The sequence below is a fragment of the Muscardinus avellanarius genome (assembly GCF_963383645.1).
Source record: "Muscardinus avellanarius genome assembly, chromosome: 17".
In the NCBI taxonomy this organism is placed as follows: Eukaryota; Metazoa; Chordata; class Mammalia; order Rodentia; family Gliridae; genus Muscardinus; species Muscardinus avellanarius.
This window is the reverse complement of record NC_137803.1, coordinates 62,275,132-62,302,518: the sequence shown is the minus strand read 5'-3', so window position 1 is coordinate 62,302,518 and position 27,387 is coordinate 62,275,132. Positions and strand designations below refer to the sequence as shown.

General features: G+C 44.5%; 1 protein-coding gene across 4 annotated transcripts in view; it reads right to left on the bottom strand.

Annotated features, from left to right (window-relative positions):
- PIEZO2 (piezo type mechanosensitive ion channel component 2) overlaps positions 1-27,387 on the bottom strand; it is a gene marked incomplete at both ends in the record, with an annotated part of 338,656 nt that overhangs the window by 189,596 nt on the left and 121,673 nt on the right. For all 4 annotated transcript variants that reach the window (XM_080714289.1, XM_080714288.1, XM_080714290.1 and 1 more), the window contains one exon: positions 23,119-23,244. In XM_080714289.1, coding sequence (XP_080570415.1) covers positions 23,119-23,244 — 126 coding nt within the window. The remainder of the gene's footprint in view (positions 1-23,118; positions 23,245-27,387) is intronic.

Below are 27,387 nucleotides of genomic sequence, written 5' to 3'. Positions count from 1 at the left end.
GTATCTTCTGTTGCACCGGAGTTTTAGGGGGTTAAAATGCTTTTTGAAGTGGGCAGGAGGCCAAACCTGAACAACTTAGACATGGATTAGTGTATGTAGTCTCCGGAAGGCTGAAATCTCAGAAGCCTACGCTTCCTTAAGACGAATGCCAACACACAGCCCTTCATACGCGCCCCCACGGGGCAGTGGGAAGCGCTGGCTCCCAAGCTGGCCATCGGGAGAGAGGACAGAGTCTTGGCTTGGAAAGAAGTGTCCGTATTTCCATGTTGCAGAAAGGAAGACAGGTGTTGGAGGGAAAACCAGGAGTCTTCAGATCACAGGGAGAGCTGTAGATTCTGATTACGGGGTGCTGCATGGGAGGCCTGCAACCCCAGTACTTGGGAACCCGACAGAGGAGGATGGCGGTTTTGAAGCTGGCCTCAGCAACTCAGTGAGGCCTTGTTTCAAAATAAAAAAAATAACTTAAAGAAAGGGTTGTGGGTGTAGCTTGGAGGTAGAATGACCCTGGCTGGGATCAATTCTCATTACAAAGAAAAAGGTATAAGAAGATTGATGGAGCCTGTCCAGCTACGGAAGAGACCCACACCTGTCATCCCAGGACGCCTAGACAGGAGGGTCACAGGACTGAGGCCGGTCTCAGCAACTTTGTGATACCCTGCTTCAATGAATGAATTAATGAATGGATAGGGCTGGGGTGTAGCTCTGAGGTAGAGGCTCCCGGGGTTAGTTCCCAGTACCAGAGAGAGAGAGACAGACAGACAGACAGACAGACAGGAGGTGGCACACCGAGCAGAGTGGGCCTGGGATGCTCAGCTGTTCACTGGCCGCTGAGGCTTCTGGGAGTGACGTCAGAACACACAAGCCCCTTTTCCTGTGTAGTGACTGCTCTGCTCACCCAGGGCTGCTTCTTCAAAAGGAAGAGGCCAGGGTTTTATTTCTTGTTTTAAATCCCGAGTTCTCACATGATATAAATAAAGTCAGTGAAAACTTTGCCACAAATGAATAAATATCATAAATTCGGAACAAATGATTTAGTTATCCAAGTCTCTGCCTCCGCCCATCACATCCTCTGCCACGCGTGCATGAGGCCAGCACCCTAACAGCCGAAAGTTCCCTTATTTATTGGCAACCTGAAGAGATTTGTGGCCACCTTCTTCAGCATCCATTTCTCCCTGGCTTTGCCGCCAGCACCCTCCTCCCAACCCATAATTCACCGCAGAGTGCGCCGAGCAGCCCCCAGGCCTCGGGATCGGCAGGCTGCAGGCCCAGGCCTGGTGTCTCAACGCCCAGCCTTCCAGCAACTTGTCTGGTGCTTTAAGGGCACTCCCCTCGGCCCCCGTGTAATGGTTTACTGAAGATGCATTAGCGGGAGAGGAGAGCTTCTGGGTTCGTCTCCAAGCTCACATAAAGATTTACAGTCCTTGGCCGAGGCCTGCGCGGCCTGCAGCCTCCCAGCTGTTGCCCCAAAGGTATCCACACAGCTGTCACATAAACACACGCAGCACTCAGCTCAGATGCAACGTGGATGAGAGTCACGGAATACTCGTGTCTCTGCGATGAGCAGAAACAGCTCAACCTGCTGCCCTCCGGAAACAGAGAGCTCGGGGGGAAAAATCTACCGGAAAAGTGGCCCGTGAGCAAGCCGTGGGCGCGAGGCCTGGGGCGGGCGAGCGGAGTGTACCGCTCTCTCCAACTGGGCAGAATAGCGGGAACAGATGGAATTGTTTTTACCAAGTTCCAAACCCTTTCCAGGCATCTTCAAGTGACACTGAATGTTTGAAGGAACAGAGAAAACTCTCCCTAGCAGCTTCCTGGAAACAAGAACTGTGATTCCCAAGTGGCATGGGAAAGCCAGGCGTGGTGGGCACGCTTGTAATCCCAGCATTTGGGAGGCTGAGACAGGAGGATCGCGGTTCACGGACAGCCTCAGCTACTTAGCGAGGCCCTCTGCAACTCAGGGAGACCCGGTTTCAAAGTATAGAATAAAAAATAGAACTGGGGGTGTAGCTCAGAGGTCAAATGCCCCTGGGTTCCATCCCCAGTACCGCAAAATAAATAAATAAATAAATACTAAATATATAAAGAAAATAAAGAATAAAAAATAGGGCTGGGGATGGAGCTTGGAAGTCAAATGCTCCTGCGTTCCATCCCCAGTACCCCCCAAAAAGAAAAAAATACTAAATAAATAAAATATAGAATAAAAAATAGGGCTGGCATGCTCAGAGGTTGGATGCCCCTTGGTTCCATCCCCAGTACTGCAAAAGAAGTTGCAGGAGGCTGTATCAGCGTGGGGCAGCAGGGACGGTCCTACAGTCTGTACGCGCTGGGGGGAGGTGCAGTGCCACCCCAAGGTCTTCTGACACAGGCTGCTTCCACCTGGAATTTTCAAGAACTCTCGCATAGTTTTTAAAGAAGTTTAAAGCAGTAGGGTGGAGGGATGGCATATTAGACAGACGTGCTCCAGCCCAAGGGCGGCTGGATTAATTAAAGCGTACCTGGCTCCTTAGCTGGGGCTGTTCAATGCCCTCTATGCCTGGCTATGAATAGAACATGCCTTAGCTCATGGTGCCGGGGGTTGAATCCAGGGGCATTCCATCTCCGAGCTACACCCCCGTCTTTTTTCTTTTGTATTCTGTAAAAGAGGGTCTTACTAAGTTGGGTCTTACTAAGTTGTCGAGGGTCTCACTAAACTGCTGAGGCTGGCCTTGGAGCTGGGATCCTCTTGTCTCAGCCTCCCACGTACTGGGATTACAGGTGCACACCGGTAATCCTATGTCCTATGACTTTGGAGGGAAGACTTAACAATGGGTCTGATGGTAAGTAGCTCATTTAAAATGCCTTAGGGACCACGCTCCCTGCTGCATACTGTGCTTGGCTGGCATCCTCAGAGGTATCTTGGGAAGTCTCTGTCCAGGGACAAGATTCCCTGTGCTTCTCAGAGCGAGCGAAGCGATGTTCTGATGTTCTGCGCAGGTGATTTCGGGAGCTGGAAGGGCTGCGTTGGCCCGGTGGCCTTCGGGAGCTCAGTGAAGCTTCTCCCTTTAAGCAGGAAAGGCTTTGCTTGCGGCCTGGCTTTCCTCCCCGCAGGAATAGCTAGAACATCAGAGTCCGGAAACTGCGAGGTCTCCATTTCTGCGTGTTTTTCCCATACTGCGAACCTGACAGCTCATCAGCCCTCTTGGATATATACAGGCGGGGCTCCCCCTGGAATGTGTGCTGGAGTCTGGACTGGACTCGCTGAGATTGCTTCGTAATATACTCAAAAAAAAATCAACATTGCCGGGTGTGGTGGCGCACGCTTGTAATCCCCGCGCTTGGGAGGCGGAGACAGGAGGATCGCGCAGGTTCGAAGCCAGCAGCGCTGGCGTAAGAGACCCTGTTTCAAAAATATAAAATAGGTCTGGGAGTGTAGCCCGGAGGTAGAAGGGCTTCCAGGAACCCCAGTACCACCAAAATAAATAAATAAATAAATAAATAAATCAACATTAAAAAAGGGGAAAAACCATAAGAAAGAGGTTTTGTAAACAACCAGGTTGTTTAGCAAGCTCTGGGCCACAGTCACTACTCAGGCGCAGGCAATCACCCACAGGCCCACTGCAATGTATCTTTGCTAGAGAAAGGCAAACCGAGATATGGCGAGCTCTGTTTGACTAGGCTCTGCTTGAAAGTGGAGCTGTGCAGAGGTCTAGAAGCCGAGGAGCACCCGCCTGCAGGGCCTGGGCTAGCGGAGCCTGCCAGGAACCGGCTCCTGCTGCACCCCTGGGCTGGGGCCACTCCCCTCCCCAGGAGCCCTGCAGAGCTAGTTTAGAATGTCGCTTTCTCTCCGCTGTTTCCTCCTTAGTGACAACGCCTACAACACGCCGTCCTGCCGCCTACACCAAGAGAAGGAATATTTAGTTTAGGAAGGGTAAACTATTTACTAGAAGATGACGCACGTGGATGGCCGGGAGATGGCAGCCACTCAGCCGGCTCCTTGCCGCGCCCAGGCGAGCCTCAGCGACTCTGCGATGGATGAGTGGCCTCCGCCACGGCTCTTTACTGATTCTTTTTTTTTTTTTTTTAACCTCCAAGCTACACCCCCAGTCCTACTTTTTATTCTATATTTTGAAACAGGGTCTCACTGAGTTCTGAAGGGCCTCACTAAGTAGCTGAGGCTGTCTCCAAACTGAGATCGTCCCATCTCAGCCTCCTGAATGCTGGGTTACAAGCGTGCGCCACCCGGCTTGCTTTCCTGATTCTGAGTCTTGCGTCTCAATGGGGCGTCCCGAAGCTCTGGGAGCTCTGCGCCTGGAGCAGCTGGTGCACACGGCAGGCCAACTCTCCCGCCTCCTAGACCCTCGGCACTGCAGGTGAGGGCCGCACGGAGGATGTCCACAAAGGCTGGCCGCCGTGCCTGGCACTCGGCAGCCCTCAGGAGACTCTACGGGTTCTTCTCCGTGCAGACAGCAGGACCTCATTACACGCTGTCCTCCTGCGCCACGTGACAGGCAGAAGCTATTCTGAAACGGATCCAGTCAGACTAGATTCCCATAAAAGGAAACTGGTCCCCTGATTCTTCTCATTTGGCTTGCATCCCGACTCCAGGATTTGGGGGCTCCCTTCCACGTTCCGAATCTGCCACAGCGACCTCTAGATATCTCTGGGCAACCTATAATGTTCCAGATGTCCTTCTCTTCCTCTTCTCCTCAGACATTGAGTCATGTTCTCAAAGGGCCTGCCGTGGCTTGGGGTCAGGTAGGAAAACGGCGAGTTAAGTCACGCTAAGGTATTCTTTGAAAAACGGCTTTAAGCCGGGCATGGGGGTGCACGCTTGTAATCCGAGTTCTTGGGAGGCTGAGGCAGGAGGATTGCAGCTCAGCTACTGAGTGAGGCCCTGGCAACGCAGTGAGACCCTGCTTCAAAATAAAGAATAAAATAGGGCTGGGGGTGTAACTCAGAGGTAGAATGCCCTGGGTAACCCCAAAGATCCCCAGTACCAAAACAAACAAACAAACAGCTTTAATTCAGTGGGTTGTAACAAATAGTGAGTAGCTTCAGGGAACAGAGGAGAGATGAGAAATGGTTTTCAGCAAGAAACTATTCAGGAGCTTTCACACAAGTCATACGTATATGTATGTGAGTAATATACACACATATACACACACAAAAACACACATATACACATGCAAAACACACAAAAACACACAAAACACGCATATACACACAAACACATACACACATACACACATATACACACATATACAAACATGTGTACACATACACACAAACATACACACATATACACGCATACACATACACACATATAATACACATATATACATATATACACATGTGTACACATATATACATACACACATACACACACATATACACACATACATACACACATGCACATACTCACACATATACACACATATATACATATACACACATATACATACACACATATACACACATATACAAACATGCGTACACATACACACATATAAACATACATAATATACACATATACACACATATATACACACATGCATACACATACACACATATATACACATACACTCATATATATACACACACATACACATAGAGACAAGGTGGTCATGCACACATTTTACTGCTAATAACCAAACACTGCAGCCTTTGAAATGGCGTGCGAGGGTCTTAGAGTCGGCTGCCCTTTCTAATCCATCACAGAGGGAAAGGCGGCCTCTGTGCACTCAGGAAGAGCATCAAATCGATCAGAAGATGTGTAGTTAAATCTTAATTTAGCCGGGCATGGTGGCACACATCTGTAAACTCAGTATGTGGGACGCTGAGAGAGGAGGGTCACAGGTTTGAGACCAGCCTCAGCAAATCAGCAAGACCTGCAGCGAGTTCAAATTGAAAAAGAATTTTTAAAACCAGCTGGAGAGGTGTAGCTCGGAGCTAGAATGCCCGGGGTCCAATCTCAAGTACAAATGTTTTTTTGTAAATATTTATTTCACATATTTCACAGTATAATGCTGCACCACACACACACACACACACACACACACACACACACACACACACACATATACATGTAATTAAGGTATATATATTAAGGTCTCTATACACAAACACACACACACACACACACCCCTTAATTTAACCCACAGGCTGTGTCCTTGGCTCTGAGCCTCAGCCTTCTGGTCTGTATGACGAGAGCACTAATATTTTTCTGGTGGTTTTAAAGATAAATTGGAATCATGGTGTGAAGGGAGCTTCCAAAGATCTAAATGCTACAGAAATGTAAACCAGGAAAGAAAGTGAATGTATCAGGCATCTACCAGGTATTAACAGAAGCCAGATTGGACCACAAGCAAACACCTATTTTAAGTTCTGACTTCTGCCACAACTCCAGGGTCAGACAGAGGAAGGAAAGGGTCACAAGTCAGTCTCCTGAAGACGCCGCCTTAGGAAGGCAGCGAAGACTTGATATTTTTAGCTCTTGGTTTTAATGAGCTTTGAATGATTAAGAAAATATCCGGGTTCCATCGGTGATAAATGAAATGTATTGTTCTAATATTTGACAATGAACATATTTATTTTTCTTGACCAGAGAAAAAGAGAATGTTCAATGAGTTTATGAAGTAATTAATTTGTTTTGAACAATAAAGACGAGCTTCAAAAAAAAAAAAATCTCCCAAACTCCAGAAAGATCAACGAGGAGAAATTATTCACATTTTAGAAATGAATTTACATTCTTAACGTGGTTTTAAGACAAAATCCTTCAAAGAGTAGGACCTGTAGCCACATGAAGCGGCACACACCTGTCATCAACACCTGAGCGGCCGAGGCAGGAGGATCAGGCAGTTCAGAGGCCAGCCTCAGCAACTTTAGGGAGACCCTGTTTCAAAATCAAAAAATCAAAAAAGGGCTGGGGTGTGTAGCTTGGAGGTAGAATGCCCCTGGGTTCATCCCTCAGTACGCCTAACAAATAAAAACTAAAAAGTAGAAACTGTCAAGAGCCTTCTATTTCAGGTTGTAACAAAAAATCCATTCCACGCCACTGTCTGGTTCCTGGGTATTTGTGCATTCACACCAATAGACCAGCCGGAGCTGACCCGGGACGCTTTGGCAAAGGCGGCAAGAGCGGTGTGACGGTCGGCCGCGTCGAGACGTGATCCGAGGTGGACCCGGCGCTTCCTGCTGAAAAGCCACGCTGCCTGCCGGGAGGTCTGCCAGCATTCCCAGGAAATCCTATACAGAACTTGGCTGGACCCTGGCAGTCCTGGCATGAGCAGGTACCAAGGACAGCTCTGTGTCGAGAGCCTCACGCTGCCAGGAATGCAAAGCAAGCCCCGGGGTCGAGATCCTGCTTCCATTTATGTCACGCCAAGGCTAAAACAATAGAACAGAACCGGCCCATAGAGCCCCGCGCGTTCTTCTGTGCCGATCGCTTCGTACAGGGCCTATGCCAAGTTCCTTAAAGGATTAGTACCCGGGACTTTGTGAAAACCATCGGCAAGAGTTCTCACTGAGGCCTGGCATGGTGGCCCAGTCCTATAATCCCAGTACTTGGGAGGCTGAGACAGGAGGATCACAGGTTCAAGGCTAGCCTCAGCCATTCTTGGACCCTCAGCAAGTTAGGAGGACACTGATAAAAAATAAAAATAAAAATAAAGGTTGGGGGTGTAGCTCAGAGGTAGAATGCCCCTGGGTTGAATCCCGGGTACAAAACAGAAATAAAAAACAAAGAGGAAGAAAGAAGAAATGGAGAATGAGGACGGAGAAGGAAGAGCGGGCAGTAGGGAGACCGAGGGGGCGGGGGCTGAGCGCGGCCTGCTCTGAGCTCCTGGAAAAGAAAGGGTTCCTTTTCGTTTTATTTTAGGTGGAATTAATGTATGCAGGTTTTGTGTGTGTGTGTGTGTGTGTGTGTGTGTGTGTGTGTGTGTGTGTGTTACTGAGGATGGAACCCTTCTACCTCCGGGCTACACTCCCAGACCTATTTCATATTTTTATTTAGAAACAGGGTCTCTTAAGCCAGAGTGGCTGGCTTCAAACCTGTGCGATCCTCCTATCTCCGCTTCCCAAGCGTGGGGATTACAAGTGTGCGCCACCACGCCTGGCTGTGTGTCATTCCTACCTTCCTAGATTAAGTTTTAAGTTTTTTATTAGTAATAATAATAATAAAATTACTATTATTGCTATATTATTATTATTTTATTATTATTATTATTGTTGTTGTTGTTGTTGTTATTTTAGTGCTGGGGAATTAACCTGGGGGCATTCTATCTTGAGTTAAAACCCCCCAGCACTTTTCATTTTTTATTTGGAAATAGGGTCCCACTACATTCATTGCTGACAGTCACGCTAAATTGCGGAGGCTGGCCTCAAACCTGTGACCCTCCTGCCTCATTCTCTGAAGTGCTGGGATCACAGATGTGCACCTCTGCACCTGGCAGAATGCTAGCTCTTTGAGAGGAAGAATTTATGTTTTTGTGGTTGTTGGTTTTTGTTTGTTTTGGTGCTGACAATTGAACTCAGGGGCATTCTACCTCTGACCTACCCCCCAGCCCTATGTTATTTTTTAATTTTGAAACAAGATCTTACTAAGTGGCTGAAGGTGGCCTTGAACTTGTGATACTCCTGTCTCAGCCTCCGAAGTCCTGGGATCACAGGTGTGTGTCACGGTTGACTCTGTATTAAAGCTAGCATTTCCCTAGCATCTGGAATGGTACCGATACCTGGTGGGAGGGACAAAGAAACTCCTGTCAAGTGATGGTTGAGGAGACCAGGCCGATGCTCCTCACCATGACGGTGTGACATCTTGGTGTGTGGGGTGTTCTCTGTGTTTACTTTCAGTTCCCATGATCATCCTGTGAACTCATGTATGAGGCTTTGACTGACTTGGCTACCTGGGAATGAGTTTTTATCTGCTGAGTCCTATATTCTGGTTCCATGATTCTCAACCAACCCTAACATCCCAGAAATAATAATACTAATAAGTTGCACGTTTTTTTTCCCCTAAAAAAATCAACCAACAAGCCAGCTGTAATGGTGCATGTCTATAATCTCAGTATTTGAGAGGCTGAGACAGGAGGATCACAGGTTTGATCTCAGCAACTTAGCCAGGCCTGTTTCAAAATGAATGAATAAATAAAAGGTCTAGAGGTATAGCTCAGAGGTAGAATGCTTATAGGTTCAATTCCCAGTACCACATCAAGAAAAAAGCCAACATATAAATATCAGTGGCTTTGCCGGATGTGGTGGCGCACGCTTGTCATCCCCGCACTGGGGAGGCGGAGACAGGAGGATCGCGCAGGTTCAAAGCCAGCCTCGCTGGCTTAAGAGACCCTGTTTCCAAATAAAATATAAAATAGGTCTGGGAGTGTAGCTTGGAGGTAGAAGGGTTCCATCCCCAGTAACACACACACACACACACACACACACACACAAGTGACCTTTTATACACTAACAATGACTTATATAAAAAAATTTTTTATTCAAAATAAAAAAATTAAAAGGGCTAGAGGAGTAGCTTGGAGGCAGAATGCTCCAGGGTTCAATTCTAGTATTCAATAAATACATAAATGAATACATAAATAATCAGCAAATAAAAATCAGTGGACCTTTATATACTAACAATGAACTATCTGAAAAAGAAATTTAGGAAAGAATTCTATTTAAAATAGCACCAAAAATAAAATGTTTATTTTTAAAATTTTAAAATTTTAAATTATTTTAAATTTAATCAAGTGAGGGAAAGTTCTATACACTGAAAACTGCAAAATACTGACTAAAGAAATCAAAGAACAATTTATTTCAACAAAAATGAAAAGATATACCATGTTCATGAATTAGAATAGAATTAATATTGTTATGCTTTCCATATGTTCCAAATCAATCCACAGATTCAAGAAAATCCCTATCAAAATTCCCATGTTGGTTTCAATAGAAAGAAAGAAAGAAATCTTGAACTTCATATGAAGTCACTAAAGTCTTCTAATGGGTATAGAAACCTGGAGCATATAGAACTAAACTGGAGTCACCACCCTTCTTGATGTCAATGTACCACAAAGCTCACTGCTCTAACCAAAGCAGCATGATGTCAGCATAAGAACAGACACTTCCACCAAAGGGATCTGTCTAAAAGCCCAGAAATAAAGCCACATGTTTATGAACAACTGACTTTAGATAAAGGCCAAAAACTCACAATGGGGAAAAAGTAGCCTCTTCAATAAACGACATTACAAAAACTGGACATAAACATGCAGAAGAATGAAACTGGAGCCTTATCTCATACCTTACGTAACAATCAATTTGAAATTGTTAAAAGTACTGAAATGGTAAAGCTCCTATAAAAAAGGGGGGAAAAACGATATCACATTGGTCTAGGCAAAATGTATTGAGTAGGACTAAAAAAGCATAGGCAAAGAAAGCAAGATGAGGCACGTGGGTTTGCGTCCAAATATACATCCTCTGCCTAACAAAGTGAAGAAACAACCCACAAAGTGGGAGAAGTTATCTGTAAATCATGCATTTGAAAAGGGGAAAATAATCAAATCATATAAAGAACTCAACAGCAGAAAAACAAGTAATTTGATTAAAATCTGGGCACAGGATATTTCTCCAAAGAGATGTACGCAGGCCACAGATTTGTGAAAAATATTCGGCATCTCTCAAAAATAGAGAAAAGCAAATTTAAACCATAATGATGTAACTTCATATCAGACCGAAAAACTTCCACTAAGAAGATGAGTGAGTAAGTATTGGTGATGACAGGGAGAAAAGAGAACCCTGGTAACTGTGGGCAGGAAAGCAAAGTACAGAGTTCTCGTAAAATCTAAACCATATGACCCAACAATCCTACTAGTGGTATATAGTCTGATCTCCAAATTGCCACTGAATTTGAACTACCCAGATGCTCTGTTCAAAGAAAATATCCCCCACACAATGCATAGGATGGTGAGCCCAGGCTCTGCTTGCAGCAGGTGACACCAGCATCAGCACCCTTCTGCTCTTCTGTTCTGCATCTGCCTCTGGCCAGCTCTTCCCCAGGAACTGCACCTTCCCCACAGCTCCACGCTGGCACTGCTGTTTGCTTCCCAGGCTTTCTCAACTTCTCCCCAGCATCCTTTGGTCAACAAAAGGCCAGTGAGTCCAGGGGTTGCACACGTGCTCTGTCCGTGCTCCTCTGTTTGAGTCTCAAGGTCAGTTAAAATACTAGTATCTGCAAGTGTGATGGTTTCCCTGCTACCCTTTTCATCCTTCCGAAGACTTTATCATGCTCTACGGCCATGTATTCTTCTTTTTTTGCTTCATCCAACTGTTCTACATTTCCCCCCTTCTTCTATTTTTCTTTTACCATGCACAAATTGTTTTCTTTATAAACAAACTCTCCATAATCACCCTGAGATAAAGTACCACCTCAGTATCTTGTGTTGTCATTTCATCTTCAAGAACAGTAGTGGCCAGGTATAGTGACGCATGCCTGTAATCCTGGTACTTGGAAAGACAAAACAGGAGGCTGCAGGTTCGAGGCCAGCCTCAGCAACTTATCAAGACCTTCGGCAACTCAAAAAGAGCCTGTTTCAAAATAAAAAGTCAAAAGGGCTGGTGCTATAGTTTGGAGGTAGAATGCCCCTGAATTCAATCCCCATTACATAAAAAAGAAAGGAAGAAAAAAGAAAGAAAGAAAGAAAGAAAGAAAGAAAGAAAGAAAGAAAGAGAAAAAGAGAAAGAAAGAGGGAGGAAAAGAGGGAGAAAGGAAGGAAAGAGGCTGCATTAGCCATCTGACTTCTTTACACAGAAGGATCATGGTTGGTGGGGTCCTGTCCAGCCGTAACAGTCTATGGGTCTACATGAGCCATTTAAAGGATTGCTTTTTGTTTTCCCACTGAGATGTAAACTGATAGCTACGAGTTGTAACAACCATAATGCTCCATCAGTCATGAAATGCATACCCCTCTATCATTTTATGAACTATAAATGATTAGAATTGACTCTGGGGCTATAAACAGACTTAGAAACATTCCTCCAGGCAAGATTAAATAGAAATACCTTTAGCAAGAATCAGTTTACTCTGAGATGCTGGAGAACTCTGAAAATAGCAGTGTCCACCCCGTGGACCATAAGCAACATTTCCTCCTCCTGCCTACATCTATTTTTAGGAGTTCACCAAATAGCTCTTAAATTTAAAGGTAAGATATTGATCAGATGAATAGCATCTGGAAAAGGTCAAATATTCACTGGTTATGCTACACAACAATAAGGAAAAAACATAATTTCCTTTTGACATTTACCTTCCCCTCCCCAAATAGATGGCCAAATGATACCCCCTCCGTATCCACAGTTCCTCTTTCCATGGTTCAGTTATTTGCAGTCAACCACCGTCTGAAATATTACATAGAAAATTCCAGAAATAAACAGTTCCTAAGTTTTAAATTGTGCACTGTTCTGGGTGGTGAAATCTCCTATCGTGTGCTGCCCCTCTCAGGACGCGAATAACCTGTTTGTCCAGTGTATCCATGCTGGATACACTACCTGCCTACTAGTCCTTAGTAACTGTCTCTTTTATCAGATTTACCCCAAAGGTATCAAAGTACTTGTGTTCAAATGACCATTTTTTTTTTTTACTTAGTAATGGTCCCAACTGCAAGAGTAACAATACTGGCAACTTTAATACAGACTATTGTTATGACTTTTTAAAAATTAGTTGTTACTAATCTCCCATTACACTTAATATATACATTAATACTATGTTATCATGGGTATGTATTATTGGAAGAAAACACAGTGCCTATAGAGTTGTGTGCTATCCACTGAGGGTTGTTTGAACATATCCCCACCAATCAAGGGGCCACTGTAATTTTTCATACTGAATTAATTCAGGTGAGAATCAGATATTTAAAAAACACTAACAAATTGAAGGTAAACTGAATCCGGAAGGATATGGTATAACATTACGTGTGTGTGTGTGTGTGTGTGTGTGTGTGTGTGTGTGTGTGTGTGTTTCTGGGGATTAAACTCAGGGACATTCTGCCTTTGAGCTACATCTCAGCCCTATTTTATTTTTTATTTTGAAACAGGGTCTCACTAGGTTGTGTATGGCCTCACTGCGATGCTGAGTCCGGCTGTGAACCTGTGATCCTCGTGCACCGCCATGCCCGGCCATGACATCTCCTTACAGGCGACTCTCAGCTTTACGGTTTGGCACTGGGTCAGCTGCACATCTGTGACTGGCTCTGAATGAGGACGATGAGCTGGTCGGCAGACACCCATCAGGGTGCGCCATCTGCGCTCTGCATTCTTTTAAGACCCACACTGTCACCTGAACTTGGCTTTACAAATGTATTCAGAATTTTCTCCAAGCCATCCTCCCAAAAGTGATCTACAGATTTAATGCAATGCCCATTAAACTACCAAGATCATTCCTCACAGACATAGAAAAACCAGTCCTTAAATTTATCTGGAATAACAAAAAGCCCAGAATAGCCAAGGTAGTTCTCAGCAACAAAAACCACGCAGGAGGAATCACAATACCTGACTTTAAACTATACTACAAAGCCATTGTAATAAAAACAGCATGATACTGGCAAAAGAACAGATATATAGACCAATGGAGCAGAATAGAAGACCCAGAAACAAGTCCACACACTTTCAGCCAATTGATTTTTGACAAAGGGGCCAAAAACATACACTGGAAAAAAGATAGCCTCTTCAACAAACGGTGTTGGCAAAACTGGTTAACCATATGCAGAAAATTGGATGTTAATCCCCCTTTCTCACCCTGTACAAAAGTCAACTCATGATGGATCAAAGACTTGGAAATTAAACCAGAGACTTTGAAGCTCCTTGAAGAGGGCATAGGTCCAACACTACAACACATAGGCACAGACAAACATTTCCTCAACAAGACCCCAAAAGCACAACAAATTAAAAGGAGAATCAATACATGGGATTGCATGAAACTGAAGAGCTTCTGTTCAGCAAAGGAAACTATCAAGAACCTCAATCGAGAGCCAACAGAATGGGAGAAGATTTTTGCCACCTACACCAGTGATAGAGGACTAATATCTAGAATATACAGAGAACTCAAGAAACTCAACACTAAGAAAACAAAGCATCCAATAACAAAATGGGCAAATGAACTAAATAGACACTTCACAAAAGAAGAAATTCAAATGGCCAATAAATGCATGAAAAAATGCTCAACATCACTGGCAATCAGAGAGATGCAAACCAAAACTACCCTGAGATTCCACCTAACTCCAACTAGAATGGCAATCATTCAAAACACAAACAACAACAGATGCTGGCGAGGATGTGGAGAAGTGGGAACTCTAAGACATTGTTGGTGGGATTGCAAATTAGTGCAACCACTTTGGAAAACAGTATGGAGAATCCTCAGAAGAATGGGAACAAATCTACCATTTGATCCAGCAATACCACTGTTGGGTATCTACCCAAAAGATAGGAAACCAAACTACCAAACTAATGCATGTGTATCTATGTTGATAGCTGCACAATTCACCATAGCCAAACTATGGAACCAGCCAAGATGTCCACCAACAGATGAATGGATTACAAAACTGTGGGATATCTACACAATGGAATTTTACTCAGCCATCAAAAAAAAAAAAAACTCAATTACATCATTTTCAGGGAAATGGATGGAACTGGAGGACATTATGCTAAGTGAGATTAGTCAGGCACAAAAAATAAGAAATCAGATGCTTTCCCTAATATGTGAGAGTTAGGGAGAAAAGAGGAGCAAACAAGACAACCTAAAGGAGGAGAAAGGAGGGGGGAAGAGGAAAATCGCTAAAGCTCACAATGTACTTAAACATATCGAAGTCAATCACTAAGCCAAGCAAGGGAGGGAGGGACGGGGAGGGAATGGGGTGGGATTTGGGTAGGGGTTAAATCAGCGATGAGTACATGTTTGTACACACAAGTTTTTTACCCCAATAAGTTGTATTAATATAATGCACCAATAAAAAATAAAAAAAAAGAATTTTCTCCAAATAGAATCACAAGTTTCAAAATAAGGAGAAATATAGGGTCTAGGTAGAAAGCAATAGAAGGAGGAGGGGAGAAAGAAGAAGAGGAGGAAGAGAAGGAGGGGAAGATAGGAGGAGGATAAAAAGAGGAGGAGGAAGAGGAGGAAGAAGAAGAAGAAGGGGAGGAGGAAATGGTATTTTAGAGAGACAAGGTGCCCAGGAAACCAACCAATGCTCTATCAGACCTCAGAGAAGGCTGTCCCAGGACTTTATAAAGTTCACCTATTAAATGTATTAAAAAGATTATTTAATCAATTACGATGGGAATATAAAACTCCAGATGAATTAAGAGTTCCAGGCTGGGCGTGGTGGCGCACGCTTGTGATCCCAGCATTTGGGAGGCTGAGACAGGAGGATTGCACAGGTTCGAAGCCAGCCTCAGCTACTCGGTGAGGCCCTCCGAAATTTAGTTGTTATTATTATTTGGCACTGAAGATTGAACCCAGGGGCTCTCTAGCTTTCAGCTATACCCAGACTCTTTTTTGTTTTTGTTTGTTTGTTTAATTTTCTGAAAAAGAGTCTTGCTAATTGCTGAGACTGGTCCAAACCTGAGATCCTGCTGTCTCAGCCTCCCGTGTACTGGGTATTACAGGCGTGCACCTCCAGGCCTGGACAACTCCAGACTTGTGTTTATAGGAAACATGCTTTTATTATGAATCCACATACATAAACCATAAGAGGCGCCCAGCTGTGTGGGCAGGTCTGAAGTAACTCAGCCTGGGCTGCCCAGCGAGTACTTTCTGGACGTCAGCTCCGCTCAGCCAGTGTGTGGCACCGGCTGTGCCCCGAAGCCCTCCCACTCCAGGGGGCTGCCACGCGGGTCACAGCTGAGGCTGTCCGTCTCTTTTCTGAAGTGGCGTGTACTCCTTGCCACGCGGACTTGCCTTAGTGCTTTTATTGTAAATAATTTACCCTGGAATCGCTGCGTCATGCGCTCGAGGTTAGGGAAATGGTTACTTAAGCAAACACAGTCAATCCGCTCGTTTTCCGTTTCCTGCTCTATGATGCGTCTTGGGCAGGGACCCCACCCCTGCCCCGTGTCGAAGCCCACCTCCCATCCTCCTCTCTGCTGCTTCTTCTTTTGCGGTACTGGGGGTGGAAGCCAGGAGCACTCTGCCTCTGAACTTACCCCCCAGCCCTATTTTTTATTCTTTATTTTGAAAGGTCTCGCTGAGTTGCGGAGGGCCTCGCTAAGTTGCTGAGCCTGGCCTCCAATCTCAATCCTCCTGTCTCAGCCTCCCAAATGCTGGGATCACAAGTGTGCGCCACCACGCCCGGCTCTTTCCTACTTCTGACTCCAGCTTTCTCTTCTATATTTTTCACTCCCACTGACCCCAGATTGTGTGGAGAAAAGCATAGATATATGAAAGATTCTCTTCAGCTCTCCCCCGGCTGGGAGAGCTCACGGGCCTGGGCCTCTGGCACACAGCTTTATGGGGCCCAGACCATCAGAGTGTGCGTGCTCTGGCCTGCCCTTGCCCTCTCCCCCGCTTTCTCTCCCCCTCCCCCCATTCTCTCTGATGCTGGGGACTGAAAGGAACTCAGGGCCATTCTACCCCTGACCTACGCCCTTCATATTTTTTACTTGGAAGCAGTTTCGCTAAATTGCCGAGGGCCTTGCTAAGCTGCGGAGGCTGGCCAAGAACCTGCAATCTTGCAGTCTCAGCCCCCCCCAAGTACTGAGATTACAGGTGTGCGCCATCATGGCTGACTTTTTGTTGTTGTTTTTTTTAAATCGAATAGCAAGCCAGGCAGGGTAAGATCGAGAAAGAATCACACCAAATTCTGTGTGCATATGTTTGTATCACTTGAGACCTCACCAAGATGTATAATTATAATACACCAACAAAAGAATAAGATATATATAATAAATATAAAATAATATATACCTATATACATATTTATATACATATATATTTTTATATATATACAAACCTCCATATACATATACATATATATATTTCTATATGTATATATGGATGTATGTAAAGAACAGGAGAGAAGGATCCTGGATGGGCCAGCGTCAGCCTGCAGTTGGGAGGTCCTCTGGCTCTGTGCAACCCACGGTCCTCTCAGAGATATCCCTCCATCCTCAGCTCCTCCCTCAGGTGACCCACATGCGGGCACTGCGTTCACACAGGACAGGGAGGGTGCAGCCCCGCAGAGCAGATGCTACTGGGATACGTAATAATAAAATGCACAAATAAAAGGATTCTCCTGTCTCCAGGTGAACGGAGCCTGGTGATGAAATTGCCACTTGCCTCCCCCGTGTCCTCTGTGGCCTGGTGCCCATGCACGGAACACGGCTGCCCACCCCAACGACTGGCTCGTAGAATTACATGGGCTGGAGCCGGACGTGGTGGCGCACGCTTGTAATCCCAGCATTTGGAGGGAGGCTGAGACCAGAAGATCGCGGGTCACGGACAGCCTCAGCTACGTAGTGAGGCCCTCCGCAACTTACTGAGACCCTGTTTCAAAATAAAGAATAAATAAAATAGGGTTGGGGTGTGGCTCGGAGGTCAAATGCCCCTGGGTTCTGTTCCCAGATCCGAAAAAAAAAAAAAAAGAAAAAAATATATACATGGACGGAGTGCTGTGGCGCACACCGGCAACCCCAGTGCCTGGGAGGCCGAGACAGGAGGACTGCAGGTTAGATGCCAGCCCCAGTGACTTAGATCCTCGGCAACTTAACAAGACCCTGTTTCAAAATAAAATATAAGTAAGTAAATAAGTAAATAAATCTTCAAGGGGCTGGGAGTGTAGATCGGAGGTAGACCGCCCCCGGGTTCAATGATCAGTACCAAAAAATTCAATTAAATGGGACAACATGACCTTCTCTTATTAAGAATAGTAGAATCCAGCCGTAACAAGAAAGCAAGTCGTTAGGAAGGGATGGGAGTGATTGCTGAGGTCTCACGGTTAGTAAATGCCCGGTAAATGGCTATGATAAGTGGTTCTTGTCATCGGAAATTTATCTCACACAGTCTTGAACTCCAAAGGTTTTTCGATCGCTAACATGCTCTAGCTCCGCACAAGAATCCAGACCGACCTGGGACTTTCGCTTGCGTAGCCGCACACGGACCACAGAGTCAGACAACTACTTCTGTGTGATCTGTGATGACATAATTGCACACAGGCTGCTATTTATTTAAGTAGCCTGGAATGAAAATATTTTAGTTAGCGGCACAAGGCGTTTGAGCAAAATCTACAGAGGCCTCGGCTGCCAGGGGTCTCCTCGCTTACCCCTAAGAACACCATTTTGAAAGTGAGAGTGAGGGGCAGGGGCGGTGTTAAGTTTCAGTTATGCACAATGGCACCTTTAGCAGAGCTGCCGGCAAGTGCGGGCTGAGGGACTGGGTGTGAGAGCACTCCAGGACTCTGGGGAGCGGGGCCTCCCAATGAATCAATCTTTACAACCGCTACCCGGGAGCCGCAGGCTCCCCAGAGATGCTGGGAGCTCTTGCTCCAATGAGGGCACGGGTATGAGATTTAACGAGGGAAAGAAGTCGTTAGGAAAGTACAAAACACACAGAACACTCGTGGTCTTGGATTTGAATACCACCTGAACACGACTGCGTAAGCCCGGCCTGTCTGGGTAATTTTATTTTCATTTCCCAGTGTCTTGACCATGGAGGACAGCACTGGAAATGTCCAACCCTGATGATCAAGTGTCTTTCTATTTGAAATCGGATTCCTTCATAGCTGCAGGCCCGAAAGCTGTGCTTCAGACTTGAGGGGTGGGAATAATGGAGCTTGTATTCAGGACTCTGTGAACAGAGTCCTAACTCCAGTTTCTGGAGAAATAATAATAATATCAGCCGCGTGAGTCAGCCCCAGCCACGTGCGGCCTTCCCATTAGGCACCGGCAGCGTCCCGGCGGTTTAGAGCGTGGGACCACCGGCACCAGCAGCTCCAGGCGGGAGACCCAGCGGTGCGAATCTCAGACACTGTGCTGGTTTGCAAAGCTCTGAAGTTTGTCTTTCTTTTTTATTGTTCTTCATGATGTCTTCATATTAATGTACACATAAAACAGATCCCCCAAATCTCCAATAGCTAACGCAAACATCACTAGTTTGCTCGGAAGAATTTTATGATGTCTATAAGCTCATCTTCAAGAGGCCTCTCGTTAAGCTGGGCTCCAGGCATACGCCACTACGCCCGGCTTAATTCAGTCTTCAACCTAGTCTTTGTGGGTTACTTCATCAAAAAAATCGCAACTTTAAGTTGGAACTTTAACTTCAGTAGAAATAAACTTCACATTGAAGCTCGGCTTTGTAGAAACAGTTTACAACCATGACATCCATCAGTTAGCTCTCGGCGGAGCAGGGCTGCTTTTACCGGAAAACAAGGAAAAGGAAGGGTAGATCCTGTTGGGTTTGGACAGTTAGGTACATGGTGAGGAACAGCAGTGAGGTCTGATGTGGCGTCTGTGCTGGGCACGGCTCCACCGGGCCAGGCGGCCAGGTATCCTCGGGAGAGGAGAGGCGGTCGCCACGCCAGCCCTCCTCCCGGAGACAGAGCCCCCGGGATGCTAGCACGAGGCCCTGAGCGCCAAGACAAGAGCCGATGTGCCGTGTGAGGAAGAGTCCCTGTCCAGACCTCACGGGAGAGACCACTTAGAAAGCCCCTCGCAATGCAGAGAAGGGAACGCTGCCGCAACATTTTGTATTGCATTTTATTTTGATCTTTGAAAAACTGTAGACAATTCTCGTGTGGACTGAAGCAGAGAGGCCTAGACCAGCTGAGTTGAGAGATCACGAATTGCACTGCCCTAAGCTAGAGGGCCTTCAGGGCTCCTTCCTGCACTACCCAGCAGCTCGAGGTATGTCCTGCGCTTCTGCAAGGATTCAGGCTGCTGAGTGGTAGAGGAATACATAGGTATACACACACACACACACACCTTGATCCTATACACATACACAGGACAGATATGTTCTAGTATATATTTAAATAATATTTAATTATATGCATCCTCAAATTTGAATAACGTGTATGTATGCATATGTATATACGTGTATGAGTTTGTATATTATGTGTATAAATGTGTATACATGTGTTTCTGTGTATATATGCAAGTGTATGTGCATGTATTTATGTGTGTATATGTATGTATGTGTTTATATATGTATATGCATTGGTATGTGTATATGTGTATGTATGCATTTTTGTGTATATATATGCATGTGTATGTGCATGTATATATGTATGCATGCATATGCATGTGCGTGCACATGTGTATATGTGTGTATATATCTACGTGCATATACATGTCTGCATGTATATGTTTGGGTGTGCTTTATATATGTGTGTATGCATTTGTATATGTGTTTGTGTATATATGCTAATATGTGTGCATGTATATATGCACGTGTACATACATGTATATGCATTTGTTTATACATATGCACATACATGTAAATGTGTATGCATGTACATACACATGTGTGTATCTGTGTGTATATAATATGTGTGTGTATATATATATACATATATATATATATATATATTTTTTTTTTTTTTGGTGGTACTGGGGTTCCTGGAAGCCCTTCTACCTCCGGTCTACACTCCCAGACCTATTTTTACATTTTTATTTGGAAACAGAGTCTCCTAAGCCAGCGTGCACGGCTGGCTTCGAACCTGTGCGATCCTCCTGTCTCTGCCTCCCAAGCGCAGGGATTACAAATGTGCGCCACCACACCCGGCAATGCATGTATATTTTTGCATATGCTATATATGTATGCATTTGTATATGTGTGTATGTGTTTGTGTATATGTACATGTATGTTTATAGGTGTGCATGTTATGTATGTGTGCACATGTGTATATGTTTGTGTTTGCATGTGTGTGTGTGTGTGTGTGTGTGTGTGTACACGGGTGTATCTAATGAATTGAAATGTATCCTGAGATGAAACACCCCTCATGATGGAGACCACATTGGGTTCCCCTGGGGAAATCGTGGGTGAAGTTTTTTCCTTGGGTAACACTATGGTTATTAAATGTGTCTTCAGAATCCTGGGAGTATTTTACTTAGACACATGCATAGGATTTGGGGCTGAGAAGCACTCTAAAATACTGTTTCTAACTTTCAGTGTTAGATGTAAAACCTGACCAAATATAATAAATGCTTTATCACTATAACATAACCCAAAATGCCATGATTTCAGCAAGGTGTTTTATCTACACTTTAATAATGGGACAGTGTTTGGCTTTTTTAAACATTAAGATGACATCATGACAACTGAATATCATGCAGCCATGAAAAGGAGTAAAGTGTTGACACACGCTATATCACAGAAGAACCCTGGAAACATTATGTTAACAAAAATAAACCAGACCCAAAGGCCAAGGACTGTATCAACTAAGAGAAGATGTGCAAGTAGGTGAGCCTAACAGAGACAGAAAGTAGACTGGAGGTTGTCTAGGAATGAATGGGAAGGAAATGGGAAGCTATTTGTGGAAAGACTTTGTCCTTGTTGTCTGCAGCACTGGGGAGAGAACCCAGGGACATTCTATCTCCAAGCTACACCCCCTGCCCTATTTTTTTATCCTTTATTTTGAAGCAGGGTCCCACTGGGTTGCGAAGGGCCTAAGTAGCTGAGGCTGTCCACGAAACGCAATCCTCCTGCCTCAGCCTCCCGAATGCTGGGATTACAAGCGTGCCCACCACGCCCGGCTAGAAACAGGGTTTTTTGAGGGTGAACACTCTGTTCTGAAACACGTGTTGTAGATGGTGGCACAGCCTTTTGAATGTACTAAAAACCACTAACCTGGATACTTTAAGTAGATGAGTTTCGTGGTATGTAGACTATATGTTAATTTTCAGAATTATGACCACACCCGAAATTACACAACTTCAACCAACAATCGTGCTGGCCGATGATACGACCGTCAGGGGGCTCGGAGCCCGGCAGGGTGACCAACCCGAGAACTGACCCCGCGCTGCGCGTCTCAATTTGGACACGAGAACAATGAATAATTCATGAACACGAGTTCTACCACAGAGTTCTCCGCTATGTTTAAGTTAAGTCTCTTTGATCCGAGAACAATTTTGATCTTTTTATTTGATGGGAGAGGGTATGTTTACTTCTTACTACTTGTACTTGGGCTCACGAAGTTCAGGAAATTTCAAACCCACAAATGGGTCCTTCAAAGAGAATCTGACAAGTAAAAACAGTTATTACAGACGATTGCAAATATCCTAGGCTTCCTTCAGGTTTAACTTGAAACGTATGGATTGCATTCCATCTGCGTGAGCTGCTCCTAGTGTTCAAGTGATAACCACACATTCTGCAAGAACGGAAACTCAGGACTGGAAAGATACTGTCTAGACAAATCATAAACACACAGACTTTGTCAGATCGGGAATTCAAAATATTATGGGTATAAGATATATTACTTCCCTATGAATACCAATAAGAGACTTATAATTAAAAAAATATATTTCTGCTGTGACATTTTCCCCAGAAAGACAGAAAACCTTACATTATGCTGTAGAAGAGGATTGATGTCATGATCATAGAATTCATATAATGTTATTCAACTTTCATATTCTGATGTGTGTGGTTAGAAATCATGTATACACTGTTTTTCTTAGCTACACTGCAAGCTACAAGGACCGTATGTTGATTTTTTTTTTTTTTTTTTTTTTGCGGTACTAGGGATGGAACCCAGAGGCACTCTACCTCTGAGCTACAACCCCAGCCCTATTTTTTATTCTTTATTTTGAAACCGGTCCTCACTGAGTTGCAAAGGGCCTCACTAAGTAGCTGAGGCTGGTCATGAACCGCGATCCTTCTGCCTCAGCCTCTGAATGCTGGGATGACAAGTGTGCCCCACCACGCCCGGCCTTGTTGATTGGTTTAGGTTAAGCCCGATGGTAATGTTTTACATGCAGATAGGAAGTCAGTATCTCATATATGCTAGAGATTCATTAAGTTGGTCTTATGACCTCTCTTCTCATGCAAAGCTTCTTTATAGGTATTCATATTGTATCTGCTCAATGGCTGACGCCGTGAGTCTTATAAAATGGTTATTGCGCAGATTTCTCTCAGACACACACAGAGAAAGCACAGTAAACAGCCTCACTCACAGTTGAATCCGGGCGCGATGCGGTGCTGGGCCTCCAGGCTCGCCAGCGTGCTGTGGAAAACGATGTGCAGGACCAGGAAGGAGAGGCTGATGACGCACAGGGATTTCAGCAAACGGCCAGTGTGTCCTGGGCCAAAAGACAGAGAGAGTCAGGCCAGATGCGCCCCGGCCCTTCCGGAGTTCCCCACTAAACAGACGTTGGCGTAACTCGTTCCATCGGCCGACCCGGGGGTCAGGAGGAGGAATAATCCTCACCCGATTGTTCGTCGGCAGCTGAAAGCTTTCTCACTCTCTTTGTAAAATTACACGATTGACTTATCATTTATCAAAACTAAAAAATTTTATGATGTTAAAGTAACTTTAATTTCAAAATTAAATAAGGCTAGAAGAAACTATAAGTGGATTTTACTCATGAACATAGACTTAAATTATAAATAAAATTTGCTAATCAACTGAAATGGCATGGTAAACACGTAATGCATCATAGCCAGGTAGACTTTACTGCAGAGAAAGAAGTGTGGTTTATCATTAACAAACTAATAAACAAAATCCACATACTAGATGGCTGAAATCATTGTTTTTTCAATGGATACAAAAATATTTCATAAAGCTCAAAACTTATTTATGACTTAAACAACTAAGAAAAGAAATAAGTGAAATCTATTTAACAAATTTATACAATAGCTAAAGCAAAAACCCCCTTTCTAGTGGTGTTTTAGACATAGTCCCACCAAGATCAAAGAATGAAGAAGGTCATCCAATATTATTGCTAGTAATTAATGCATTACTTGGTGTACCGATAATACCGTAAGATAAAAAAAATGAACAGTTTTAATAACCATACTTACTTATAGATAATACGATCAAAATAGAATTCTTCTCAGAGGATATCATTATCAATATAAAAAATCAAACTGAATCCACAGGCAAACTATGAGGACAAATCTAAGAACTTGGGATGATGCAGATACGAGACCATCTTCTAAAAATCAAATACCTTCCCTACATCAGCGATAATCAATAGGAAATGGGAGGCGGGTTAATTGGGAATCGGAGCTGTACTGAAATGGTTTTGCTCTAGTTCACACTCACTTAATCAAACTCTAATCCAGGCACAAGCTCACTTGCCGTGAACTCACAGACAGCAGTGGTGAGCACAGTGGATTACTTCTACAAAAGGGCGATTATCGCTCAACATCTGGGCAGGCCCAAGTCAATTACTTAGCTAGACACCCTGAAAATCTGTGTGAGGTGCAAGCAAGAGCGTGGGGGGACTTCAACTCGGCCCGTGAATTCTGGGTGGATATGCTCTCCCCTTCCCAAGAGCCCCCTGTGGGTCCTGGACTTTGTCAACTCATAGACTCAATTCTGTAAGGCAATTCTTGAAATAAAGCATACACAGAAAAATACACTAATTATACGTGCATATATTTTCCATGATACTGCTACTCTGGTCGACTCTTGATTGCTAAAAACATTTAAGTATTAACCTAACATACAGTTCCTAAGACTTTTATGGATAAAATACAAAAGTAAGAAGATAAAAATAAAGAATATATTACATTCATGAATAAGATGACTTATGAGAAAGATGTCAATTTCCTCCAAGTGTGGTCTACCAATTAAATACAATTTTGAAATAAAATATCAGAGCTGGGCATGGTGGCATACACTTGTAACCTCAGTGCTTAAGAGGATGACACAGTACGATTGCAGGTTCAAGGCCAGCCTCAGCAATTTAGTGAGGCTCTCTGCAACCTAGTAAGACCCAGTTTAAAAAATAAAAAATAAAAAAATGGAGCTGGGGGTATAGCTGGGAGGTAGAATGCCCCTGGGTTCCATCCCCAGTACTAAAGAAAGGAAAAAAAAATCATCCTGAGACTCAGAGAGCTCCAAAGAAATACAAATAGACCATTGACTGAAACCAGAAAGATGATACATAAACATTCAACAAAGAGGTGGGATCATAGGAAGAAAATAAACAAAAACTTCAGAAACTCTAGAGCAGGAAAATATAATGCTTAAAATGAAAAGTCCAATAGAGAACACCAACAGCAGACTGGGTGAGGCAGAAGAATCTAAAACCTTGAAGTCGAATCATTTAAAGTTACCCAGCAGAGGGGAAATAATAGAAAAGAATGAAAAGGTATTGCTTTAAAGCCTGTGGGAGTTATGGGACACCAGAGTGAACAAATGTAAAAGTTATGATTTCTAGAAAGGAGGAGAGAAAGAGAAAAGGCAAAAGGTTTATTTAAGAAAATAGTGGCAGAAAAGTTCCCACATCCGAGAAGCCCAAAGAACTCTAAATTAACGAAGAATAAAGGGATCTTCACTGAGAAATCTAATCATATTGTCAGAGTAAAAAACAAATACAAAGCTGGGTGTGATGGTGCACACCTGCAATCCCAGTGCTTGGGAGGCTGAGACAGGAAGATCAAAGGTTCAAGGTCAGCTTCTGCAACTTAGCGAGGCCCTCAGCAACTTAGTGAGACCTTGTTTCAAAATGAAGAAAAAAATAGAAAGGTCTAGGAGTGTAGCTGGGAAGTAGAATGCCCCGAGTTCAGTCTCTAGTAACACACACACACACACACACACACACACACACACACACACACACACATTCATTCTCTCTCTCTCTCTCTCTCTCTCTCTCTCTCTCTCCCTCTCTCTCTCTCTCTCTGGACAAAATTTTGAAATTAGCAAGGGGAAAATGATTTATTATCTATAAAAGCACCTCCAGAGAAAGATCAGCACATTTATCATCAGAATTCTTGCAGGCCAGGACAGCGTGGGATGATATATTCAGAATATTAAAGGAAAAATACTCCAGCCAAGAATAACATACCCACCGAAGCTGCCCTTCAGACATGAAGGAGAGACAGAGTGCCAGACAAGCAAAGCAAAGGACTTTCTCACCACCAGACCGGTCTTCCGAGAAATGCTGACAGGAGTTCTAAATGAAATGAAAACCCTCTCATCGGCAACATGAAAAGATAAGATAGACCGAAACTTGCCGAGACAAATGATAATGCCGTATGATGGTATGTAGATTACATTAAAATCTAACATAAGAGTTACAATAAAAAGTCTCAGGAATCCACTATCACCGGGCATGGTGACACGCGCCTGTAATCCCAGGACTTGGGAGGCTGAGACAGGGGTCACTAGTTGGGGACACTAGTAGTGACACCCTCATACATGGGCAATATTATTTGGACTGGTCCTTTCCTACTGTCTACCTCTTCCTCCCCCCCCCCCCCACTATCCTACTGACCCATTTATCTGGAATTCAAGACATTCATATATCCTAAAATTTTTAGTTTAAATCCTTTATTTCTTCACTTCCGTAATGTCCAGAACCTTGGAATATGTTGCCTTCTCTGGCAAAAAGAGCTTTGAGGGTGTGATTAAGCTTATCATCTCTAGATGGGGAGATGAGCGTGCGTTACACTGACAGGCGAACAAAATTACAGGGTGCTTAGAAAAGACAGAGAAGGGACAGCGCCAGGCGAGGAAGACCAGACCATTGCTTCTGGCCCTGGAGACGGAGAGGCAGGAGCCCCAGAGTCAGCCAGCCAAGGATTCTTCCCAGGCCTCCAGTCAGAACGCCAGCTCTCCAGAGACAATTTGCACTCTGATCTGGGAGCTGAGAGATGATATTCGTGCCTTGTTCTCATCTGCCTGATTTGGGGTATCATGCTGTGGCAGCGACAGGGAAACTGCTCAGTAAGAAGGCAGATGGACCAGCTGCCCCCCTACCAAGGCCCCACTGCTAATGCTGGAGGCGGCGGGGCGGGGGAGTGAGCTGTCACCTCCCAATTCCTACCAACAACTCGTCCACTGGGTGGTCTGAAGTGGGATCTGAGAATCCACCAGCATCTAATCATGACTTCATTGTTCTATTAAGTTTAGTGACTAATGCAAGGTCATCCTCCTACCAGAAAAATGTGCATTTTTAGCAATTTGGGAGGTTGTGCACAGAGCAGTTGAACCGGCTGCCGCCCTCCCGACTTCCCACCGCCAGTGGGAAGGGTGAAAAGGGAGATGTAACCTTCCGTTTCACTGCCAACAACTCGTCCACTGGGTGGTCTGACGCGGGACCGAAACAGAAGCTAAATGATCCTTCGAGCGGTGTTGTGGGAACTCAAGTGTAAGGAGAATTTTCTGGAAGGCAGTGATGAGCCGGCATGGAGCAGGATATGCTCTTCTCATTCCCGAAGCTGTTATCCCGCCTTCAGCAGAGGTCACTCAAAAGCACACAGTTCCCGAA